General features: G+C 45.2%; 1 protein-coding gene across 1 annotated transcript; it reads left to right on the forward strand.

Annotated features, from left to right (window-relative positions):
• Positions 1-1,331: 1,331 nt before the first annotated feature.
• LOC125442263 (SLAM family member 5-like) lies at positions 1,332-21,849 on the forward strand. The gene is made up of 7 exons (XM_048513536.1): positions 1,332-1,432; positions 8,996-9,202; positions 11,439-11,696; positions 12,969-13,091; positions 15,024-15,062; positions 15,909-15,970; positions 21,464-21,849. The coding sequence occupies exons 1-7, from the start codon at positions 1,393-1,395 to the stop codon at positions 21,590-21,592; spliced, it is 858 nt and encodes a 285-aa protein (XP_048369493.1). The 5' UTR covers positions 1,332-1,392; the 3' UTR covers positions 21,593-21,849.
• Positions 21,850-26,503: the final 4,654 nt, after the last annotated feature.

The following is a 26,503-nucleotide window of genomic DNA, read 5'->3' on the forward strand; positions in this document are numbered from 1 at the left end:
AATTGCCCCTCCAAATGGGGTCCAGGATAGCTGCCCCTATTGCCCATTGGCTGAAACCACCCCTGTCAGTGGCATAACCCTGATTTAATTAGGGACCCTTGTGGGCTGGTTCTGAAGCTTGACTTACACCTTGGGAGATCAGATCACAGGAGATCAGATCACAGATCTAGGTAGAGAAATACCTGGAGATTCTGGAGTCTGCAGAGGAAGGAACCTGGAAAGGAGAGGGACCTCAGCAGTCTATAATGCCATAGAATCCACCCTCTAAAGTAGCCATTTTATCCAGAGGAACTAATCTTGGTCATCTGGAGAACAATTGTAATAGCAGAAGATCTCTAGGTGCTCTCTAGGGTCGATTCCCTGCTGGAAAAATTAATGTAGATATTAACCGGTTTGGGAAAAACCGGGACCTTTTGAGCACGGTTTCAGCGTACCCACTGCAACTTCTGCCCCACAAACAATCCTTTTCCCCAGAAACGCAGCAGCAACGAAGGATTCCCCACTGAGCCGGATTGAACACGCAATCTGTTCAAGGGCTACCCTGATTGGCTGCTGTGTTGTGTTGGGGTGGGAAATTTTATTTTATTTTTACCCTTGCGAGCATGCACAGAACGACTCCACTTACAGGAGACAAAGTCCCGCATGACAAAGTAAAGCCCTGGCTCACACGCACCTCCATGTAGCCGGATCCACGCGGATGCGACATGTAGCACTGCTTTGTATTGCCTTCTACTCAGTCAATCAGTCAAAACCGGCCCCATGTTGCTTCGTATCCACGTGGATCTCCGGTCTGCAAAATTTAAAAAAAGGCTGCGCACGCATTGCACACAGCCCACTGCGTTCTCATTGGATGGGAGGCTCCATGTCACTACCAGCGGTGGGAAAAACGAATCCGGACTCACCCCCACAGCTTCCCCACCGCTCCAGATTTTTTGAAAAGGTCTACTTTCTTCCAGGTTCTAAAATAACACGTGTTGAGGGCAGGGGGAGCGCTAGAAATGGGATGAAACCGTGTTCAGCGCTGGTGCAGTGGGGAGTTCTGCCGGAAACCTGGATATATTGTGTGACGAGCACGCATCTAATCCTCAGTGGGGAATCGACCTAGGTGGAGTTTGGCAACTCTACCCAAGGGGTCATCTAGGTGGTTTGCCCTTTCAAATATTCTCTGAACAAAAGTGAAGTGTTGGAGATCATCTGATTATTAAATGGAGAAACCTGAAGACCTGGATTCTGTCTGCATCACTGACCAGCTTTTGAATGAATTTGTTCTTTTTGTTAAGTCCCTGAAAGAGGAAGCTGATTCAGGAAGGAGAAAGCTGTTGTGTTTTGCTCAGTTCATGAGACCTTACGATTCTGGGGCACAGAAGAGAGAAAAATAAATACCGAAGAACCATGTTGTGGCTTTGGACCTTGGCACTGTGTCTCCCGCTGGGTGAGTTCAGAGAGGAAATTTTTTTGCGAGGCGGGAGATGTTTTCCCCAACTTGTCTCCTGACCTACAAGTACGTAGCTGCAGAGGAGACAGAGACCATGAAGGGAACACCGGTTTCACAGACAGGCAGAGGAGCAAAGCAGTTTTTGCTCTGGGAGCGGCAATAATATTGGGGATAAATACTATACTTCCTCAGTCTTATTCCCCAAACAGAGGGGAAGTGGAAGCCAGGGGTTCTACGAAATCAGAGGATTAGGAACTGGAGCTTCTAGCTTCTCTTGTCACAGTCTTGGAAGGAAGTGGTTGCTTAAAGAGAAAGTCCAGAAAATACAACTCTGTTATGGGAGAAGGTGGTCTGCATCACTGGAGGAGAGAAAGATCTCACAGATATGGAACGGGAATTAAGAATGAGAAGTATAAAGTGTGGATTTATTTTATTTATTTATATTTATTGTTTGGACTTTTATACCGCCCCATCCCCGAAGGGCTCTGGATTGCAGGGAAGTAAACTGTCACTGAAATTAATAATGTTAAGAAGTTCCCAAATGGGCGGAAAAGTTGTCCCCCATGTTTCCCCGTTTCCATCTGCTTGTTAACAACATTTTGAAAATTGTTTGCATTTAAAATGAATCCCATTTAATAATCTGTTGATTTTACAGTGCTGTTTTGCATTAGTCTCTCAACTGTCCTTTCGGTTTCTATTTGAATGCAAACTGGATTTCTATTGCTGGGAAGTCTCCTTTGGTTTTTATGATTGATGTTATATAAGCCCCATTTGATAGCACTCCATTTTCGGCAGAGTTGTCTGAGGACAGACAGCTGCTCCATTTGAAAAACGAATACCTAAAAAGGAAGACTTCAGGTTTTTCAAGGACATTTTGAAGTCAGGTTTCTGAAGCAAGTTGTCAAATGCTTGGCTGTCACCCCGTCAAATTTATTTCAGATTTGTACAGAGTTCCATTCTGTACCTAGAATCAGACTTCCTGCTTGGTTCTGGTGAAGGGACTATGATGAATTAATTTAAGAAAAGAGCAGTTGGATTTTGACCTTGCGGAGTTTTGGCACAAAAAGGTCATCCATGCATGCTAACACTGAATATGTCTGACAAGGAGCTTGGACCCCTTCCGCGCATGCAGAATAATGCACTTTCAATCCCCTTTCACAATAGTTTTCAAGTGGATTTTTGTTGGTATTTGCAAGTATCTGTCACAACTGAGACATGAAGGGGTTAACTGTGTGCATGCTAATTAGCTACTGAGGTCAGAGTTTTATGGCCAGTCCGTTGATTAAGCTATTGGTCAGCTAGCTCCCAGCATTGCCTATGTGAGACTAGTCAAATAGGCAGAAAGCTATAAAGTATGGCCCCTTCCGCACACACAAAATAATGTGTTTTCAAATCACTTTCACAACTGTTTGCAAGTGGATTTTGCTATTCTGCACAGCTTCAAAGAGCATTGAAAGCAGTTTGAAAGTGCATTATTCTGCATGTGCGGAATGAGCCTATATGTTTCTTTGTTTGAGCACATTGCATTGCCTTGCTACATATTGCTTTGCTAGATCGGCATCATGTGGGACCACATGATGCAGAACTATGTAACCAAGTTAGTGCTAGAACAGAAAGCTGTTCTTTATTTTCTTCCATGTAACCCTCCCTAATAGAAAACATTTATATAAAACCAGCAACTACGTGTTGGTCTCTTTTCTGCTACTTTGCTAAGTATATTAAGTTAAAACTATCAAGAATTTTGATGTTCCACACAGTAAAATCCAGCTGCCAAGTGCTTTGAAAGTAGAGTGAAAGTGCATTATTCTGCATGTGCGGACGGGGCCACTGGCGTAATGCCCATTGGGCAAGGTGGGCAGCTGCCCAGGGCATCACCTTGTGGGGGGCATCAAAATGCTGGGTTCGTTTTTGGGTATTTTAGTGGTTTACCATTTTTGGCCTGCAGGGGGCACAGTTTTTAAGCTAGCGGCACCGAAATTTCAGCGTATCATCAGGAGACTGTCCTTATACTACCCCCCAAGTTTGGTGAGGTTTGGTTCAGGGAGTCCAAAGTTATGGACTCCCAAAGGGGGTGCCGCTATCCCCCATTGTTTCCAATGGGAGCTAATAGGAGATGGGGGCTACAGTTTTGAGGGTCCATAATTTTGGCCCCCCTAAACCAAACTGTACTTAAGCAGAGCTATCATCAAGGCAATCTCCTGATCGAACCGGGTTTTGAGACGGTGCCTTCAGAAATGTACCTCCCACAGCCTGCAACCCCCATTGACAGCAATGCAGAAAACTCAATGCAGAACAAAGATTCTTGGGCAAATTTCTGGGATGTTCCTGCAGGGAGTGCATTTTTTGATGTATCGGCACCAAAATTTCAGGGTATCATCTGGAGATGATGGAACCCCCAAGTTTGGTGCAGTTTGGTTCGGGGGGGGGCAAAGTTATGGACCCTCAAAACTGTAGCCCCCATCCCCTATTAGCTCCCATTGGAAACAATGGGGGATGGGGCACCCCCTTTGGGAGTCCATAACTTTGGACCCCTTGAACCAAACCTTACCAAACTTGGGGAGTAGCATAAGGACAGTCTCCTGATGATATGCTGACATTTTAGTGCTGATATGTCTAAAAATGCACCCCCTGCAGGCACCAATGTCCTGGTGACAAAAAAATTTGGTCGTGTGGAGTGGCGGCCCATGGGGGGGGGGGGCATCCAACTCAGGTTTTGCCCAGGGCTACAGTTTGCCCAGGGCTGCCTCGTTACGCCCCTGGACGGGGCCCTGGACTCTCAAAAGCTTATACCCCAACAATCTTGTTGGTGTGATGGCACCAGACTCAGACACCATTTTTCAGGGGGTGAGAAGTTGCTATCCCGCACTTTCATCCACTCTGTGCTCTTTGCTTAGCTCCATGGGAAGTTTTTCAAGGGGCAGCGGACTTGAAGCCTTCTACACAACTGTCAAAGGGCCTCTCCCACGGAGACAGTGACCCTTTGCCATTCCTGAGCAGCTAATCTGAAGCTGAGGCCTACACAATCTATTCAGATGCTTTAGGACATAGGTGTCAAATTCGTGGCCCTCCAGATGTTATGGACTACAGTTCTCATCATCCCCTGCCGGCATCACGTTGGCAGGGGATGATGGGAACTGTAGTCCATAACATCTGGAGGGGCGCGAGTTTGACACCTGTGCTTTAGGGAGTTATTCCCATTGAGTTATTTTCATTTTTCGGTTCCAAGAGTACCAAAGTAACTTTCCAGCTCACAAATAAGGCCTGTTTCCTTAAGAAATCCAGAGAGCGAGAGAGGGAGAGAGATGTGAAATATGGCAGTGAGGAGTAAAAGAACTGAGGGCAGAGCGAACGCACAGAGCAATAATGAAGTAGGATGGAGAAATCCGTTTATCATTCAGACCCTGGTCTTCCCTCTGGGGTTGAGGAAAGGAAGCATATGGTGACACTCAGGGGGACAGAGAGGGCCTGCTCGTTGCTGATTGCTGGAGAGGAGAGCGTGGAGCAAGAGAAAAGATAAGCCTCTCTCAGCACATCCTGTATCTCCCCTCCTCCAGCCAGCCACACCGAGCCAGCCACAATGAAACAGCAAAATCCCCCGCTATTCCTCTTCTCACAGCCTTCTGCTCCTATTCTGTTGCAAACCGAATGAACTTCATGACTCTTAAGCAATCCTAAGTTGCTGAATCTGCCAGCTTTGCTGTGCAAACTAGTGGTCGTTTACCACCCTGCGCTTTTAAGCTTTGGTGCTCCAGGAAACAGCAAGCTGTTCTGCTGCCCCACACTTCAGATTATAAAGAATGAATAGGAGTGGGTGTGTTTCCAAAGATCAAACTTAAAGCATTCAAAATAAAAAGAATACACATGCTCTGTTTAAGCTGTTCAGCTGAGCAAGGGAACTAAGAAAAGGTGGGCCTGCGGCTCCATGGTACATTATCTGCTTGATGTAGAGAGAGAAAAAGAGTTTGGATGTATATCCTTCCTTTCTCTCTCAAAGGGACTTAAAATCTCATTTATTTATTTATTTATTTATTTATTTATTTATTTATTTATTTATTTATTTGATTTTTATACCCCCCTATCCCCGAGGGGCTCCGGGCTACCTACCTCCTCCCCCCCCCCCCAGACACCCTGTGAAATGGATGGGGCTGAGAGCTCCAAAGAGCTGTGACTAGCCCAGTGGCGTAACGCCAACGGGATGGGGGGGACGCAATGCCCCAGGCATGTGGCGCAGTGGGGGTGTGGCCAGGGTGTGGAGGGGTGTGGCAGGGGGATTCTGGGGTAGGGTGGGCGGCGCCACAGCAGGGATGCAGGGCACACAAATGCCCTGGGCAGAGTTCCCCCTCGCTCTCTCCCTAGACTAGCCCAAGGTCACCCAGCTGATATGTGTTGGGGTGCACAAACTAATCTCGTTCACCAGATAAGCCTCCACAGCTCAAGTGGCAGAGTGGGGGATCAAACCTGGTTCTCCAGATTAGATTGCACCTGCTCTTAACCACTACACCACGTTGCCTCATAGTAGGGTTACTAATAAAGTATACAATTTATGGCTTTTTTAATGTATACCTTGCTCACTTAATTTATACTTTTAAATGTTTGTTTCTTTGTGTATCACCTTTTGGGAATGGACGTGTGTGCAAAAGCTGCTATCAAATTATGTGTATTAAAGTGCTTTTAAAAAAAACTATGGAGAATCGGAAAGGGGGAGAAGAGGGACAGTTGGAAAATGGTACTGAAAATGTGCTGATGTTCTGCCTGTGAATTTCCTGGTGCTGTTTCAAGGTCAGGCCGCCATCTTCCACGCAGTCATTTCAACGGCACAGGATTATCTCTAGTCGCCATACGGTGGGCAGTGAGACCTTGCAAAAGCGTAGTGACAGGATCTGAGGAAACGCAGCAAAGCCCAAGTTGGCCTCGTGATCCTGGGGGGACGTTGCACAAGGCAGCGACGTAAGCAAAAGTTAATGAGCGAAGGAGTTGAGGGGCCGGCTGCTGCTGCGATGCAAATCCCCACTAATCCTCCTTTCCTTGTCGTAATTTTAATTGGAGGTAAGAACATCGGCGCATAATATTGCCAAGGTGCTAAGGCACCAGAGACCCACCCTCGTTACCTTTACGCCTCAAGGGAGTCCCCTTTTTCTGCTCTTTCTCTGTTGTGTCATCATCGTGATTCACACATTACAAAGGCCTCGAGTCCTTCCCCCCACTGGGCTGCTGTGGGTTCTGTCGGTCAGACCTCTGCTAGGATTTCTGTGCTTGGAACTTAATTCCCAGGTTTGTGTATGCCCAATCTGGATTGAGGCCATGGCACGAGAGGAGTGGGAGCTGAAACCTTCCCCTCTATTCCATTTGTCTGACACGCAATGTTTCCAAGGAGCTGCTTTTTGGCCCCATGGGGTAAACTTACATATGTTGGTGGGTAGATACATAAGTTTCAACAGGGCAAATAACTGCAGCCTAGAGATATTCAGATTCAGAGACCTTTATTAGGCATGTACAGCATAGGAGAAAACCCAGTAAAGAACAGTGTGAGTAATGTGAACAGAAGCCAAGAGAAATTTGGCGACAGTTTCTGTTATTTATTTCAGCCTCAGGATTGTTGAGCAAAAATGTCATGTTTGCATTGGTAGGAAGGTCCGAGAACCCGACCGAGGTTAAGGCAGAGAAGTTGGGCCCAAAGCTGTTTTACTTAGGGCAGAAGAGCAAGATTGTGTTCAAGGGAGTCAGTCTAAGAAGGGCAGAAAGAACAGTGCCGATCATGCCGAGGGATGTTTGAGAACCGGCCTTGAAGTGGTGACGATGGAAAAGAATTGCATCTTGCTCTTGAAAACGCCCATCTGAATTTGTGATTAAAAAGTTGGCCCAGATAATGGGCAACACAGAGCTTCTGGGGAATAATCCCAAAATACAAAGGTGAACAGGAACTCGGTGCCTTGCTCAAAATATACTGGAATTCCTGCTCAATTTTTTTAATTGATGATAAATCACCTAGAGATATTTAGGAAAATGATGCAGGAGGGGAAAACTAGGGCTAGGGTTGCCAGGTCCGTCCCCCCCCCCCAACACAGCCACCAGTGCGGGGGGGGGGGGTAGGGTAGCTAACTTCAGGTTGGGGAACTCCTGAAGATTTTGGGGTGGAGCTTGGAGAGGACAGGGACCTCAGTGAGGCACAATGTCATACAATACATTCACCAAAGCACACATCTTCTCTAGGGGAACTGATCTCTGTAGCCTGGAGATGAGAAGAAGAAGAAGAGTTTGGATTTTTTATCCCCCCTTTCTCTCCTGTAGGAGACTCAAAGGGGCTTACAATCTCCTTGCCCTTCCCCCCTCACAACAAACACCCTGTGAGGTAGGTGGGGCTGAGAGAGCTCCGAAGAACTGTGACTAGCCCAAGGTCACCCAGCTGGCGTGTGTGGGAGTGCACAGGCTAATCTGAATTCCCCAGATAAGCCTCCAAAGCTCAGGCGGCAGAGCAAGGAATTAAACCCGGTTCCTCCAGATTAGATACACGAGCTCTTAACCTCCTACGCCACTGCTGTAATTCTGGGGGCTCCACCCTGAAGGCTGGTATCCTTGCTTAGAACCTTTCTCCTCACACGCCATAGTTCTCATCCAATTTCGGACTGCACACAGCTGGAAATTAAGTCAGAGCATGGGGGTCCCAGACCACATCTGTCAGTTGGAGGACATGAGGGCTTCAGAATACAGTGAAACCTCGGTTTTCGTTGACATCGGTTATTGTCGGTTTCGGTTTTCGTCGATTTTTGTGTGAAAATGTTATCTCGGTTTTCATTGGTTGCCTCACCGTGCCATGTGACCTCACTGCTAATTTCCTTTGTATGGAAATCGTTGCCTCGGTTTTCGTCGGTTTCGGATTTCGCCAATTGTTTTCGGACGGATTACCGACGAAAACCGAGGTTTCACCGTATATGAACTGGCCTTCACTGTCTCACTTTTGGGCATTTCTGAACCTTTTAGGGACACCTTGCTAAAAACTTTTTAGTATAAAAGTTGTAGACATTTTCATCCTTCACCATTCAGCTCTTTCCTCAGAGAGATGGCTCAACTCAAGAGAGCAATTTTTCAATATGAATGCACAACCACAAAGCCGCTGTGTGACGTATCTCCTGATATATTACAATATGGATGCCAAGGTGTATTTTGAGTGGTTGATAATGTTCTGGGTCTGCTCTTCTGGTATACTTTTAAGAAATCTTGTTTTTTAAAACAGGTTATTGAACAGTAAATAGAACCTCCAGGCAGTATAGAGTTGTCCAAAAAGGGCAAGGCAGAGGATTCAGGCTGTGATCCATCATAATGTAAATGAGGTGTTATAAACAGATCCCCTTTTTCATCTATGAAGTGTCAGAGGATTTATTTGTTTGTTTGTTTGTTTGTTTACAAAATTCAGACTCCACCTTTCTGCACTTATCAGGCAGAATGCCCCATGTACATTATAAAACCATGAACACTGAACTCTCTCATTTCTTGAGGATTTTCACTTACTACTTTTCAACTGTGGCCAGATTTTCATTTCTCTCACCTGTTTCCTTTTTTCAGCCCTTCGAGCCGACGAGCCAAGCAATTCATCTGAGCAAACCAAACGGTTCAGTGAAGCAGAAGAGGCGTTTGCCGATACCATGTTAAAGGAAAATGAGACAGAGAGGATGTGGGTAACCAACAGCAGTAACACCCTCTCAAACTGGAGCGGGGAAACGATTACTACACCCCCTGGTGTCACCAGAAACAGCTCTTCTGCCTCTGAAGGTAGGCACTAAGTTTCAGGAGGGGAAACAAGGTGGGTGTTTGTAGTGAAGCTCTGAGTACCAGAGGCAACATCAGGGGAAAGTTTCGGCCTCTGTGCCTTGGTATTGACCATCCAGAGAAAGCAGTTGACCACTGTGTGAGGCAGGGTGCTGCGCTAGATGTCCTTGATCCAGCGGGCTATTGTGTTTTTACCCACAGGACACTTGGTGCACTACAGAGTTCACACATCAGTAAAGTAATTTCATTTTTTAATAATAAATGCTTTTTTAGACATATAGAGGGAAAGTGAAAAAAAATTCCTTCCCCCCTTTTTGGCACATTTTAGTTGGCATCTAAATGACTGATATTGAAACAGCTAGAAGAAAATTTCCATTGGTTGACATCCTTACTCATTTTACTAGCTGTTAACAGCACCTGCAGTTCCTATGTGACAGACAGGAGGTTGTCCTACCCTTGAAGGGAAAATCAGCCGCTCAGATGACCCCATAAGAGTAATTCTCCAGCATCTTGTCACCTTCGAGAAGGGGGATAAGATGTTGGAGGGAACACAGGAGAAGAGAAAGTTTAATTCGGCCTCAGGGAGACAGCAATGGCAGCTCAAGTCTGGTTCAGGAAAAAGAGCAGACAGATGGAAGAGTAGCCCTGCCAAGTGGTATGGCAGAGGGGTCTAGCTCTATCTCTGGGAGAGAAAAGAGTATTCAATTGTTAAGACTGTTATGACAAAAGGGAGGAATGTCGGTGCCCTTAATTGCCTTCCAACTGCCTTGTGCCTTGAGGAGATTTTTTTCTCCAAAATTCTACTGGTCAGTTATGCATTGACTAAGCAGCTCTTTTGTCTGTTCATATAGCTCTGCAGTAGCATAAATGTGGTGATTTTGACTTTGCCACTTTTAACTATATTAAACAGTAAAAAAGTTTTTCAGCTGTTTCACTTGGGTACTTCACAGATAGTAAGATGACTAGCTCTGTAGGGACTCCAAAATAACCTTTTCTTTAGTGTCAGAAAATAAAATAATAAAATGGCACCAGAGGCTTATAAAGTTAAACAAAAATCAAATGTTTTTATTTACAAGAACTAAATCAGGAAGTTTTTCTGGCAAAGGATAAAATAGAAAAGCCTTTGACAAAACGATAAAATAGAAATTATATACAAGAAGCTGGGTTTTTTTTAGAGATTTCTATTTACAGCACCTCACTATCTTTAGTGCCTTCAAGTTGCTACAGTGACTTCAAGTTCTACACAACTAAGGATCCACCGGTATAGGTGCACTGTTATCTGTTTGTTCATGTGCTAAAAATACCTTAATGCCACCCTCAGGCATTTGTAACTTACACAGTTCCTCAAACACTATCTCTAAGACAGTCTCTCCTCTTAAGTGTCTCTTTTACATGGTGCTTCTCAGAGAAGGACTTGCAGCTTTCCTCCAGGAAACCCAATCCTTTCTCTCTTTAAAGCCACAACCACCCTCAGGAGCTTCACTGACCCATATCTGGGTAGGTTCTTCTCAAGAAAATCAACCAAGCCACCGGTGTGATTAATCAGTGTCACTGGGTTGTGATTAACTCCAGGACCCTGGCATGGATTTCCTATTTTAAATCTGTCCTTTTTGGCACTTAATTAGAGCTCAGCTCACTTAGAACTGGCCCTTAGCCATCACAGAATGGAGCTCTAACAGAACATCCATTTGTTCTGGTGTTCAATATAGTTCTCTCCTCAAAACTATCAGTGTTCTGGCTAAGAACACTTGGCAGTTCTCTCTCACCAATCACATGGAGTTCTATGTTAACCCTTTGGGCTTTCGACAGTCTACTCTACTGCCTGAATGTGCCTGAGTGTCTGTGTAGCAGTGGCGTAGTGGTTAAGAGCAGATGCATTCTAATCTGGAGGAATCAGGTTTGATTCCCCACTCTGCCGCTTGAGCTGTGGAGGCTTATCTGGGGAATTCAGATTAGCCTATGCATTCCCACAAATGCCAACTGGGTGACCTTGGGCTAGTCACAGTTCTTCGGAGCTCTCTCAGCCCCACCTACCTCACAGGGTGTTTGTTGTGAGGGGGGAATGGAAAGGAGATTGTAAACCTCTTTGAGTCTCCTTACAGGAGAGAAAGGCAGGGTATAAATCCAAATTATTCTTCCTCCTCCTCCTCCTTCTGCTCCTCCTCCTCCTCTTCTTCTTCTTCTTCTTCGGACTGCTTTCATCACCCAAGCAACTAACTCTTTTCATTTTCCCCTTAAGAAAGAATGCCAAAGGCAACCGTAACCATCAGTTCTGTGAATGGGACCTGCAACGTCACTTTGTACTGTTCCAATACAGGAGGAGGAGAAAATATCACTTATACCTGGTCATATGCCTATGACAGTAGGATACTTTCTGAGCAAGAAACCTTACGTATCACACAAAAGCCTAAAAATGGTTCTTTGAACTACACTTGCACAGTACGGAACATGAAGAGTGAAGACTCCAGCACAGTTTCCCTGATCAGTCATTGCCATGGTGAGTCCACTGCATGTTCTATCTATTCTTATTACGCAAGGTCCATTTTATAAGATGCAATGTAGATTGCTTCCACACAGGGAAAATCTTCCATTGTGCTCTGATTGCTGCTGCTAGCCCCATCTTGTCACATCTTGAATGCTAAGCAGGATCAACCCTGGTTAGTAGGATAAGAGACCAGCAAGGAAAACCAGGGTTGCAATGTGGAGGCAAGCAATGGCAAACCACTTCTGTTTGTCTCTTGCTTTAAAACCCAATAGGAAAAAAGTGTTGCTTCCATATGGGGAAGATTCACTCTATGTTTCCTACTTCCACCTGTCATTTCCCCCTCTCGTTCCCACCAGTGGGCTTTTTGACTTTTAAAAAAAATCATTGGTAATTGGTATATCACTATTGAGTGTTAATACTACAGCAATATTTTTACTTTCAGTAATTCTCAAAAATTGGCAAAGCATCCACCAACAGTGTGGGTGAGAGGGTGGGAGAGAATGAAAATGGTGGTGGATATGGCTGTGCATGTGGGTGGATAGGAGGGGAAGCAGCAGCAGCAGCAGCAGCAGAAGAAGAAGAAGAAGAAGAAGAAGAAGAAGAAGAAGAAGAAGAAGAAGAAGAAGAAGAAGAAGAAGAAGAAGAAGAAGAAGAAGAAGAAGAAGAAGAAGCAGCAGAAGCAGCAGCAGAAGAAGCAGAAACAGAAGCAGAAGCAGAAGCAGAAGGAGGAGGGGGGAGGGGGAGGAGGAGGAGGAGTTTGGATTTATACCCCACCTTTCTCTCCTGTAAAGAGATTCAAGGTGGCTTTCAAGCTCCTTTCCCTTCCTCTCCCCACAACAAAAACAGTGAACACAGAGAGAGAAAAGTGAGGAAAGAAGCACAGAATTCTCATATGATGTATGCACACACCTGCATCTGGCTTTTAGTTGGGCAAAGCTACCACAAATAGGGCTTTAGATACCAATAGGTGATGCTGCAAAACAAAGCAGAGGAGGACACTGAAAACCTTTCCATGAATATCAGAGCAGCTAAGGCAGTATATTTTCACAGACCTTGATACCCTTCTTTCACAACTTTGTGGTCCTCGGGTCAGTATTTAAGGTCACATTTCAGTATGTCAGTTATTCATTGATCTAAAATTGTACTTCTATTGAAAATGTACTCAGATGTTTACATGTATACTCACACTGCCCATCAAGCGTTGTTACAGAAATTGCATGATGGGTGTAAAATGTAATCCCTTTGGAAATTTGGCCCATTGGTTCTTTTCTTGTTCCAACACAGATGCTCCGCTCCAACAGAAACGGTCCTCAGCAACTTCTCATGTCAAATATTGGGCTCCACCAGCCATCGTTCTTGTTCTGCTGCTCTTCCTGCTCTGCATGTACAGACGAAAGAGGGGGAGAGGTGAGATAACTTTTGCCATTCATTTCATTAGTAAGGAATATTATATGTAGGAAGCCCTTGAAAGAAATTACTAGTCCTTAGCATCAGTCAGCCTTTTGGAATTCCCTGTGATGGGAAAGGACCATAGACAGGGCACATTTTTTAAAAGACAGTTTGAAATTTGAACTCTTTTGCCAGCCACTACTGAAATATACAGGAAAGCACCGTGAAATTGTTGCAATGGATTCCTGAGGTGGCAAGGTACCAACTCAACATGCCCAATCAACAAAGGTACCAACTCAACATGCCCAACCAACAAAGGTACCAACTCAACATGCTCAACAAACAAATATGTCAGATGAAAACAGAAATACTCCTGTTATGCTTGTATCTAACAGTCACTACCCAAGCGCCTCTTGAGAGGGGTTGCTTATTGGAAGATACCATGCTAGGTTCGGTTGGACCAGCGTTCTGGTTCAGGTGAGACACATTGGTGCTAATGGGAGGAGCTCATGGCTTAGTGTTAGAGCACATGCTGAGGGTTCCATCTCAGGTATCTTCAGCTCAAAAGGCTCAGAGGTGGCAGGAGAATATGCTCTTTACCTGAGACCACAGAGAGCTGCTGACAATCAAGGTAGACAGTACTAAGCATGGATATCTCAAGGTAGCCACCATTGGTCAATAACCCAGAGAACTGCTGTCAGTGAGAGTAGTGTAGACAATGCCCATCTTTGGTCTGACTCAGTACAAAGCATCTTCCTGCAACAGGATGTGATAGCCCCCACTTTATGGAATTTCTATTTCTATTTCCATTTATTACCTACGCTTTATCACAGTCTTTAATGGAATGCCTTCCCATTAGAAGTCTGCCAGGCATCAATATTATACATCTTTTGGCACCTGGGTAAGACCTCCATTTTCACCTGGATGTTTGGCTGATTTATGCCACCTATCCCCAGAACACTGGCTTTTTGGAACTTGTCCTCCACCTGCAGAGAGGCGGGGGATGGGGCTCAGTCTGAGCCCCGCCCCCTCACCCCCATGCCCCTGTGCCCCGCCCTCAAGCATGGGAGGCACCATTTCCCCTCGATACGCTTCTTTGTAACCTGTCCTGGGATGTATTTGAAAGGCAGGATAGAAATCTACTAAATAAAAAAATAATCACATAAAGCTTCTGGCACCACCGAATAGACTGTCCCAAGTTCGTCAAGGCCTTAAAAATCAGGTGGAGTCAAAAAATATTCAAAAAATCTCAGAACTCTTTCAATATTTGAGAGTAGCAGCTATGGAAGGCAGAAGAATGTCCAAGCCGAGAGAACTGGAAAAATAAACTAGTGGGATACACAGCAACTACAAAATTAGTGAACTTTGTGAATAAGTGGTTGATCAAATAATTTCAAGATAAATGGAAAGCCTATTACATATATTACCCCTTTTATAAAAGAATGTATATAAATTATCAGTAACTTGTATGATATATATTAGACTGAAAGGGGTTTAAAGGGAAATAGGCAAATTATTGATTACATTATGGAAAGGATAATAATATAACTTTTATTTTGTGAGAAAATTTTAGAAAATTATAATAGAAATAATTTGTTAGTGTTACATAATGTGGATTATTAGAATTGCTATCAAGAATAGTCATCATTGCCAATTGCCTTTTTGTTTTTATGTTACATTGTATGTACGGTTTAGTTTTCTCTCATAGTCTCTAGAACTAACTATAACGATGACTTGATCCCATTTTTTTCCTGTTCTGTCATTATCTACCTGTTATATAAATGTGACTGTGTGTGTGTATGTGTGGATACACTTAAAATATTAGATGAAGTCTATTTTTAGATCTCTAGAAGAGAAACCTTGCTGTTATCGGAAGATGTAGAGATACATAAAAAGAATTTATTCTTCATGTTCATTTAAATTAATGCCGACCTCTTTTCTTGGACTCAGCAAGCCGCAGCAGGACAGTATCCATCAACGAATCTTCAGGTACAAAGAGATTCCTACTGCAGAACTTGGGTGTAAAAGTCAAATGTTTATACAGCCATATAGTGGTGTTCTGTATGCAAGCAGGACCTAGCCAAACTTCCTTTCAAGGTGGAAATCAAAGAAATGTAGAGAATCAAAACAAATTTCATGATGAAAATAACTTCTAGAGACCTCTTACCAAGGTCTTTTCCACACAGCAACAGTGTCTTAAAGAAGCCCAGGGTAAATTACCCACATGGAAAAAAGAACCTGTCCTTTAGATCTGTGAATGGATACCATCAGAAACTTACAGGCTGGATAAGAGCCATTTTTTAAAGTTCAGTCGCTTCTTTTGGCCCTGTTATAATCACCTTCCTTAAAGAACTTCCTAAAGTTGTATCCTTTTAGCACATTGACGTTCAGAGATCATAATTGTAGGGCGACCTCTCCGAGTATCACTTAAGATGAAGGGTAAAGTTTGGTCTTGGAGAATTATCTTGAGAGAAGGCAGACTGGACAGAGTTCGAAGCTGGGGAAGCATTTTCTACCACGAATATTTACAGTTGGAAATTTTCTGAGCCAAAGCTCCTAATCTTTACCTGGAAGATGTCAAAAACAAAAAAACTGTAATCAGGTGGGGAAAACCAGTAGACAGTACTGTCCCCCACCACCACCCTCCAGTATACCCATTATCCAATACTACTAAGTATCTAACTAGTGAATTCTAAATTTTTCAAAACATTGCAGGTATTTCACTCAGCAATCTGTACACCTCAGCTGATAAAATAGATCCCATATTGTGATTGGAAATACACAATTGCATGGGTTGGTTGCAGATAATTATTAATCTTGAACTTTGATGTGCAGACTCAGATTCCGAGGACTGCCATGTTGCAGAACAGACAGCACAACTGGACCCTCTGCCAGAGGTAATTTGATTTATCTTTTAAAATGTTCTTTTTTCTATTTAATACACAAACAATCATTAGCGCCAAGAAATTACAGCGTCAGAGAAGTTTCCAGAACCTAACCACCATCATAATATCTGGTGATCGGGACAGATTCTTTCATAACATGGTGGATCTCTTGTGAAGCACTACAAAATCACATCAATATAGCTAATAGTCAACATAGCCTTGTCTGAGAACCAGCATGGTGTAGTGGATAAGAACAGGTGGACTCTAATCTGGAGAACCAGGTTTGTTTCCCCCGGTGGCGTATCTGCCTAGGAACATGAGGTAGCCCATGTCCCCAGGCACAACTAATTTGGTCACATGGGAGGCGCAAAATCACCCCCCACAGACTGAACTTCTGCACTTGGCCCCAGCCACGTAATTGAAGACAAGGCAGCAGGACAACGTGGGTGGGACTGTGGACTCTTCAGCCTCCCTCAAACCGGCCCACATTGTCCTGCTGCCTCATCTTCGGCCTCCCTCGGCTGCAACAAGGCAGCAGGATGATGTGGGCGGGGCTGAGGGAGGCCAAAGATGAGGCAGCAGGACGAAGTCGGCCAGGCCGAGGGAGGCAAAAGACTCTTTGGCCTCTCTCAGTCCCACCCACATTGTTGAAGACGAGGCAGCAGGACAACGTGGGCGGCTCTGAGGGAGGCCAAAGACAGGGCAAGCTGGAAGCGCCGTTGGGAGAGATGCCTCGTGCTGAGGGAGGCCTCTTGGCCAGCATGATCCCCCTGCCTTGCGCACTGGCACACATGAGGCCTCTCTGGCACGCCAGCACAATCCCTTGCAGGCCTTTCCCCCACTGCGCAAGGTCTCTCTCCCCGCGATCCCCTGGGAGAGGCCTGAGTGCGCCGTGGCAGGGAGGCGGGGGGGCTTAGACAGGTGCTGCATTGCCCATCTGAGCCCTGCCCCTGAGCCCCGACGTTGAGCTCGAAGTGGGGGTGGGAGGGCATCAGGAGCAAGTGTTGTCCCCAGGCACCATTTCCCCCCCATATGCCTCTTGTTTCCGCACTCCTACATTCCTGAACTTTCTCAACCTTACCTTCCTCACAAGGTGTATGTTGTGGGAAGAGGAAGGGAAAGGAGTTTGTAAGCCCTTTTGAGTCTCCTTACAAACTCCTTACAAAATAAATCCAAACTCTTCTCCTTTTTTAGATATTTAAATCTGCAGATCAGGGCCCTGTAGACCGCAAAGGAATATTGCTACACATTGGGAGGTAGGTTGCCAACAGGCCTGGAGAAAAACATTCTGTCCCTTTAACAAAGTTTTAATATGTGGAAAGGAGCAGCTGAAGCTTTTCATTGTGTGGAGGAAAATAACATCACCTGGTTACAGAGGCGTAGCCAGGGGAAAAAGTGCCCGATGCGCTGGTGCATCCTCTGCCCCTGTGCCGCCCCGGAACGCCCCCATCCTGCACTGGAACGCCCCCGCCACGCCCTTACCATGCCCCCGCAGGGGCGCGCACCTGGTGCATCGCACACACCCAGGCCCCCTTGGAGCTACGCCTTTGCCTGGTAAATAACATCTTGTTTAAAGGACAGGGCAGTTTTTCTGTATGCAGTTGGCAACTCTAAGGTTTGCACAAAAATCCTATATACATACATACATACATACATACATACACACATACACACACACACACACACACACATATATAAAAAGCAAGGCTACAGAGGAAAAAAGCTCAAAGCAGAGAACAGCTGTCCACGCAAGTGGATAATGGTTCTTTAGAGGCTAAGGGCGTTCCCGGAAAAAGGAGAAGCTGGTGACCTCCACCACCCCCAGTCAATGAGACAATGACACTTCGGATGGGTGAGGGGGGATACTCAAGAAGACATCTCATCCATCTGATGTGGTGATGCTCCTCCCCCTGGTGGTGGGTCAGGGAAGGACTGTAAACCCAAGTCACCATAGGAGCTGAGCCGCCCAGTGATTGGGGGCAAGGAGAGTGGTAGAGAAGGAGTGGTAGAGGAAGAGAAAAGGGAAGCGTAACAGAGAAGGGAGGAAGAAAAGGAGGAAGGGTGATGGAGAAGAAGTAGGGGACAAAGGTGGATGAGAAAGATGAGGGTTATATTGGAGCCTACCTTGCATGCCTGTCGGAAGGATTCCATCAAGATGTGGTATGCTAAGCGCTTTGACCCCTGAAAATGTTATAAAAAAGCTGTAACCATCATCATAGCTCCGTGGTGGCGAACCTTTGGCACTCCAGATGTTACGGACTACCATTCCCATCAGCCCCTGCCAGCATGGCCAATTGGTAGTCAGTAACATCTGGAGTGCCAAAGGTTCGCCACCACTGTCATAGCTAACTTCAGCTTTCCGATACCCATCATAGTTGCATTTTTTAAAGCATGTCGGAGAAATGTTGGTGATTTCTTTTTGGAAACCACCTTTCTGAAACACATGAACTAGAGGGGGAAAAAATATCCTGTCCCTTTAATGGAGTCTTGACTAGATAGTATTTATCAAGATATTAATAAGACCATTAAATTAAAAGCTTCATCTGCCCATTTCCACACATTAAACCTTTATTAAAGAGACAGGATTTTTTTCCTCCAGATGATTGGCAACCCAGTCTCTGCCCGATTCTTTTAACTGGAGATGCCAGGGATTGAACTTGGGATTTTCTGCATTCAAAGTATGTGTCCTAGAAGAAGAAGAAGAAGAAGAAGAAGAAGAAGAAGAAGAAGAAGGAGGAGGAGGAGGAGGAGGAGGAGGAGGAGGAGTTTGGATTTATATCCCCCCTTTCTCTCCTGTAGGAGACTCAAAGGGGCTTACAATCTCCTTGCCCTTCCCCCCTCACAACAAACACCCTGTGAGGTAGGTGGGGCTGAGAGAGCTCCGAGAAGCTGTGACTAGCCCAAGGTCACCCAGCTGGCGTGTGTGGGAGTGTACAGGCAAATCTGAATTCCCCAGATAAGCCTCCACAGCTCAGGCGGCAGAGCTGGGAATCAAACCTGGTTCCTCCAGATTAGATACACGAGCTCTTAACCTCCTACGCCACTGCTGCTCCTACCATAAAGCATCTGTATGCAAAAAAGCCCCTTACTGAAAGTGCCACTCAGAGCCGTATTATAACATGCTTGGACTGTATTCTGTTCTTGCTTAGAAGGGCCGTGCTCAGTTTAAAGGATTTCAACTGGTTCCTTTTCCAAAATGGCTTCTGTGGTATCCCCTTCTCATTCCTTGACTAATTTACCTTTCCCCTTAAGCCTTCATGATCTCCCAGCCCTTCAAGGAGGGAGGGGGGGATTACCTTTGCCAGAGCACTAGTGTTACCTGCTGCTCGGGCGACAATTAATCAAACCAGAACACAATTTTATAAAATAAAGTAAAAGAATGTATTCCTAATTCTGGGTAGCAGCAACCCGGCCCAGCAGAGGGGAGAGTTTTTAAGAGGACCCAAAGTAGCAAGCCTCCAGCAGCAACTGCTCAACTCCTGGGCAAAGTCCAGGATTCTTATAGTGTTTTGGGGTGTTACAGCAGAAATACAATACAGGGTGATTAACAACAAAAGAAGGACCATTAAGCAAAGCAAGTTTCGCAAGACCTGCTTCTACTTTGGAGGAAAAACCTTACCTAGGGTGTGTGTATGAGAGTGTATTGTTTGGTAGCTTGATTCAATCAAGAGTACAATGGGAGCAGTGCAGAGAGCAATTACATGAGGGAGGAAGCTAGTTTTTCAGGCTGCAGGAAAACCTTATAGGAAAATATCTTTTACAGAAACAGATTTTAAAACTTAACAGAATATATCTAACTAAATAATAAAAAGACAAAATAAAATATGATTTTCTTTTGGCCACCGCTAACACTAGCAGATCCAATGGGGCAACCACACAACACAACACAAGCCTTTATTGGCATATAATGGGGCAACCATGGCAGGATTATACTTGGAGATTGTGGTATTGTAATCTTTAATCTTCTTTACTTTGCCAGCAGGTTCACAGACAGGAAAATGAAAGAGGTGGATTATTACAGTAGCTCAATACCCAACATTGTGTAGCTCCTGTCCCCCTTAGTGTCTCAAGACTACCAGGTGCTCTCTGTGGCGTAGGAGGTTAAGAGCTCGTGTTATCTAATCTGGAGGAACCGGGTTTGATTCCCAGCTCTGCCGCCTGAGCTGTGGAGGCTTATCAGGGGAATTCAGATTAGCCTGTGCACTCCCACACACGCCAGCTGGGTGACCTTGGGCTAGTCACAGCTTCTCAGAGCTCTCTCAGCCCCACCTACCTCACAGGGTGTTGGTTGTGAGGGGGGAAGGGCAAGGAGATTGTAAGCCCCTTTGAGTCGCCAGCAGGAGAGAAAGGGGGGATATAAATCCAAACTCCTCCTCCTCCTCCTCTTCTTCTTCTTCTTCTTCTTCTTCTCCTCGTCCTCCTCCTCCTCCTCCTTCTCCTCCTCCTCCTCCTCCTCCTCCTCCTCAAGACTACCAGGTGTTCTATTCAGCACATGAAGGGCATTTTACCTGAGGGATTCAACCTTTCCCCCATTAGTAAAGGACTACCAATGTATTTCTACAACTTATCTTCGCCGTACCTTAGACGTACCTTAATGCTAGCCCGTTTGAATGTGCTTCCTTCAGCAGTCTTGAGTGGCGGATTTCATCAGACCCCTTATCAAGAAAGAACGTGTCCCTGTTCATGAAAAGACATCGAAACAACCGAGCACGTCCTTCTAGAATAGATTGTGACTTATATACTTCGATCAGAAGACAGTATATAAATCCCTATACTGAGAACTATGCCCTCTCACCGGATAAAGTTAAAACTTTTTATCTGCTCTGTGACCGATGTCCTCAGAGATCCTTAGACGTTGCCAAATTCTTGGCACTGGTGCCACAGATCCACCTCAGATTTTAGTATTTATCGTTTTTTTTTCATTTTTAAAAAACACATTTTAACTAATTAATCATGTTTGAACCTACCTATCTTAACCTAATCCTTCTCGACCCTTCTGTTGTATTATAAACTCATGCCAATAAAAGGGTTGATGATGATGATGACTACCAGGTGTCTCAAAGCAAAAGTTCCCATGAGTCCGAGACCCCTCTCCCCCCTTTCAGCAACGGCATGAAATGGATTTGCAGTCTGTAGGCTCAGACTGGGGGAAACTGTGAACAGCAGGAAGCCATGAAACCCAGGAGATTTCGTTTGTGACATTTCCATGCAAAACTCAAAAAACAGATCGGTGCATCGATCGTTCACAACTGCTGTAACACATCCCACCTAGTGATGCTACAATTTGACACCCGTAATGGCTCCACAGTGCTTGCTTACAAAGCTGTTGACTGACACCAAGTGGGCTGTTTGTGTTCGGACTTGACTTTCGAGCTCCAGATTTGGTGGGAGGATCGCTTTGAGGGATCATGTTGTGAGTGTGTTTTTAACATCATTCATTCATTCATTCATTCATTCATTCATTCATTCATTCATTCATTCATTCATTCCTACCAATTCTCCTAGGAGGACTCAGGGCAGCTGCAAGCCTGGAAAGAGATTCCCGAGGACAGCCTGCAAACAACAGAAATGTTCACTACAGAGAACGATGAAGAGAATTTGGATACACGGCAGGAGCCCCTGAACCAAGCATGATTTTAGTTTTAATCTCTTGCTTCACATCTCAGCTAAAAGGACCTCCCATGTCAGTGCGGGGAACAGGAAAGAATTAGGACAGGAGTAAATCTGATTGGTCGAGCCAGGCCTGAGGGTGGTTGCCTCGGTTGGTGAGCCTGCATTAGGCTCGCTACCCCAGATCAGCACTGGGGAGTGGGGTGGCCGCCTCAGCTGACAAGCTGGCTGCAAGCTTGCTAGTTCAGATTGGCATAAGGGGATGGCTCACCCACTCAGATCGGGAGCAGGGTGGGATGGGTACCTAGACTAAACAGCCCACAACAGGCTTGGCAAGGTAGATCAGGAGTGGGGTGGGTGCCTGGACTGGCTCGCCAGGCCAGCTGGGGAACAGGGGCTGGGTAGGTGCCTGGACTGGCAAGCCCTCAGTGGGTTCACCAGGCCAAATCAGTGGGTTCACCGGTGGTGGGGGGGGTTTGCCTAAGCTAGCCCCATTGAGCCCTCACAAGGAACTGGATTCAGTATCCAGGCCTCATGTTTGACACCCCTAAATTAGAATGTTAAAACAGTCCTGGAGCAAGCTGAACTAAGTGGTTCCTGAGCTGCTGGCAGCCCCACAGAGGCCACACCGTGGGTCCCCTTGTTCTAGGCTGCAGGTGGTCTTAAGAACATAAGAACTAGCCTGCTGGATCAGAACAGAGTCCATCTAGTCCAGCACTCTGCTACTTGCAGTGGCCCACCAGGTGCCTTTGGGAGCTCACATGCAGGAGGTGAAAGCAATGGCCTTCTGCTGCTGTTGCTCCTGAGCACTTGGTCTGCTCAGGCATTTGCAATCTGAGATCAAGGAGGATCAAGATTGGTAGCCATAGATCGACTTCTCCTCCATAAACCTGTCCAAGCCCTTTTTAAAGCTATCCAGGTTAGTGGCCATCACCACTTCCTGTGGCAGCATATTCCAAAAACCAATCACATGTTGCGTGAAAAAATATTTCCTTTTATTAGTCCTTATTCTCCCCTCCAATGGATGCCCCCTGGTTCTAATATTGTGAGAAAGAGAGAAAAATTTCTCTCTGTCAACATTTTCTACCCCATGCATAATTTTGTAGACTTCAATCATATCCCCCTCAGACGTCTCCTCTCCAAACTAAAGAGTCCCAAACGCTGCAGCCTCTCCTCATAAGGAAGGTGCTCCAATCCTTCAATCATCCTCGTTGCCCTTCTCTGCACTTTTTCTATCTCTTCAATATCCTTTTTGAGATGTGGCAACCAGAACTGAACACAGTACTCCAAGTGCGGTCGCGCCACTGCTTTATATAGGGGCATGACAATCCTTGCAGTTTTATTATCAACTCCTTTCCTAATTATCCCCAGCATAGAGTCTTCTTGGGCAACAAACCACCAGGAACTTTTCCAGTGAACTGAAAGGCTAGGCTACCCCCTGGCAGGAAAAGGCCATTCTTTGCCTGAGACCTTGGAGGGCTGCTTCTAGTGGGAATAGATAATTATTGGCAAAAAGGACCAAAAACCTGACTCAATAGGAGGAAGTTCCTCAAATATACCTTAACCTTTTCATTATTTAAGGTCTGCAACAGAAGGTCCACCCCCAAAATAACTACACTAGTCTCCTCTAGATATGGCAGGTGAAAAGTTTTCCTTTCAAATTCTGGCCTGAGGGATCACAAGAGGCTCTTTTGTTTCAATAAGGTTGCTACGGTCTTACTGCACTTTTGATTTACTGCTACTCTGATTCATGGAACACTTGGTTTCTATTGTTTGGGTTACGGTCTCGGGAGGGTTTCTTCCATTGTCAAGAAGAAACAGAAGTCCGCATTCACTGAGTAACTCAAAAGAAGAGAAATGAAAAGCTTGTTGTTGAATTTTCTCAAGCCCTTTAAAATCAACAGATCTATTAAACTTTTTTTTAAAAAAATCTTTACAAATCCAATGTGCATGTTTTTTGAATAACCTTCATCTCCATACGCATAAGCATAAGCATTTTATTGTCATTGTGCACGCACAACGAAATTTACAGCAGCATTCCTCGATGCACACAATTTCAGACTCATACATCATCCTCACTTTCTCCTTCCTCCACCCATCCCTACACAGCCCCAAATACATCAATATGAAGCAGCGGAGTTTAGCATAGCCACAGCTCTAGAGTAGAAGCTGTCTCTAAGCCTCTTTGTCCTAGTTCTGAGGGCCCTGTATCGTCTGCCAGATGGTAACAGTTTAAAAAGAGAGTGTGCTGGATGAGACGGGTCCCTCAGAATATTTTGGGCTTTATTTAGGCTTCGGGAATTATAGATATTTATAATCCACAGATATTTAACATAAAAGATACCAAAATGTTGCTACTTAGAGAACAGTAGTCTGTCTTCCGTCTTTCAGATGCTGGGGGTTTAAACAGTTAGCCTCTGATGAGCCGCTTTGTTGCCCTGTGTGAAGCCACAAGTTGATTACAAACTAATTTTCAGGGAGTATCAGGAATTAAGGTTGCCATTCACCTAGTGGGAATAAGGGTATTCCCTTTCTGTTGTCCGCCTTCACTTCTGTGAGTGCCAAAGGGTAAATACAGGAGCCAGAAAACATCTCCTGGCATTATGATGTCATTTCCAGCCTTGTAACAGGAGGTGGCATCACCACTTCAAGGGCCATTCTAGCATTCTGTTGAAACACTATGGTTTTATCACAATGTTTCCAGTGAACACTGGCAGGTCATGATGTCAGGGGATGCTGTTCTGGTTTCTGCCCACAAAGTATCCCAGGATCAAGAGAGAGGCTCTATTCATAACAATAAGCCTAATGGTTCCTGCAGCAGGAAATATGAAAAATTCAAGGTGGTCTGAGAATTTCTGCTCACTTAATAGTCCAACTAGGGCTGGTCCTAAGGCTGGTTATATACTGCTGCTCTGCCCTGCACTGAAGGGAGATTCTCTTCAAGGCAGAGCTTGTGTTATGGACGCCTTTTCCCTCCTCTCACGCTCACTGCACTTCAGATCCCATAATCTCCACCATTTGTGACAGCAGGCAAAGAGCAAAGTTTTCCCCTGCTTCACAGGGGAGATGAAAGATATGGTCCTACAGTATTCTTTGACTCTAACCTGCCTCCTCTGCTCTACTTTTGCCTCCCCAGATGTTCAGGAGGGCTTTTAAAAACTTTATTTCAACTTCAAGCATTTGTACCCATATTAGATCTATCGAAATAGATAGATCTAATACAGGAATATTGAAATAACAAGCCTCTTTCTCCTCCCATGGAGGCAGCAGGAGGAGGAAGTATGTGTGGGGGGAGGGCAGGAGAGAGAATATCAGTTCTAGGACATGGTTCCTAGAATGTAGTGCAGGGAATTGCTTTGCCTCTTTCATGGGAAGGGAGAAGTAATTTTTGGAAAGGGGATACAATATCGATATAACTGCAATAACAGCAATATTGGAATAACAGCAATTTAAAGGGCTTTAACAAGGCATCAATCTTGAGACTTGAGAGGTGTGATGAGATCTGCGCCTTTAAGAATAAGTTGATGGGCGGAGTTAACAGAGCCAGGAAAAGCAGAGACCCATGGGAGTTCAGCAGGCAAGCTGTGCTTCGGGCAATGGGATGCCTTCTCATGTGTAAACAGAGAAACTTAAGGAGACCCCACTGCACCCCCACTGTGCCGCACACCCGAGGTAAGCATTCCATGCATAATGGGCCCTAGTGAAGTGGTAGCTGATGTCCTCCAAAAATAGTGGTGTTAGAGGTCCTTTCCATGTCCTACCTACCTTTCAGGCCCCATCCACTTGAGCATATTCCACATTCGGCTGCTTCTCCAAAAAGTATTGCTGCACCCTTGCATAGGGAACTAGATTTCACGAAGCCCAAAAATGTTCCCTGCCCCCATGGCCTATCTTATATCTGTGATGGAAGGTGCTATCCAGTTGCAGCTGACATACAGTGACCCACCCTATCGAGTTTTCAAGAAAAGAAACAAACAGAGGTGGTTTGCCATTGCCTGCCTCTCTTGTTACCAAACCTGGACTTCCTTGATAGTCTTTCATGTAACTAACCGGGACCAACCATGCTTAGCTTCTGAGAACTTAGACAGACTACTAACAATAATGTGAAGCAGCATAGCTCTTGAAGATGGGATGGAAATGTTGCCATGGAAACAGTTTCACCCGGCCTATTACCATAACTATATTCTAAGCACTGTCTCTTGGTGGCCTCACTTGGTGAATTCCTCTATTTCTTCTGGAAATGGAGTTGTGCTACCATGACGAGTCACTGTGCCAGATGGCTTAGTCACAGTAGCTGCAATGTGTAGTCCTGGTGTAGATAGGCAGCTTTTAGCACAGGCAAACTCAAAAGCCAGCCCAAGTCCAATTTATCGGGAGAGGGCAGGATAGAAGCCAGATAAACAAAGAATTTGGCTCTGCCTGTCATGTGACAAGTAACATCTGACCCACGGAGCTCAGACTCGCATTATACCCTGGAAATCTTGTTGGCCTTTAAGCTACTACTGGACTCGAATTTTGTACTTCCTCTTCAAGCTGACACTCATGGTGAAAACCAGTCAAAATTACTGACTGGGAGAGGGCAAGATAGAAGCCAGATAAAGTCATGTGTGATTGATTGAATGTTCAACTTTTTTTTTTGGTAAAATTAAATCATGGAGACCACGTCCCAGTTAGCAAAGGATTTGGGCTGAAAATGCACCTCACCTTACCTACATGTTTAATGCATCATTATGCAAAACTGAATTTCCGCAGTTGCATTCATCCACCGTAGCATATGGTGTGGGAGAAGGAGGGTATAATATGGTTCCCTCCCCTTCCCCCACAGAGCGGTCTCAGCTAGTAGAAATCAATACTAAATATCAGGCTGGTAAACGAATTCATAGCAACCCAAACCTCAAACGCTCGTTTCCGAAAATGCAGCAATCTCGTGTCAGG

This window comes from Sphaerodactylus townsendi, linkage group LG01, assembly GCF_021028975.2.
Source record: "Sphaerodactylus townsendi isolate TG3544 linkage group LG01, MPM_Stown_v2.3, whole genome shotgun sequence".
Classification (NCBI taxonomy): Eukaryota; Metazoa; Chordata; class Lepidosauria; order Squamata; family Sphaerodactylidae; genus Sphaerodactylus; species Sphaerodactylus townsendi.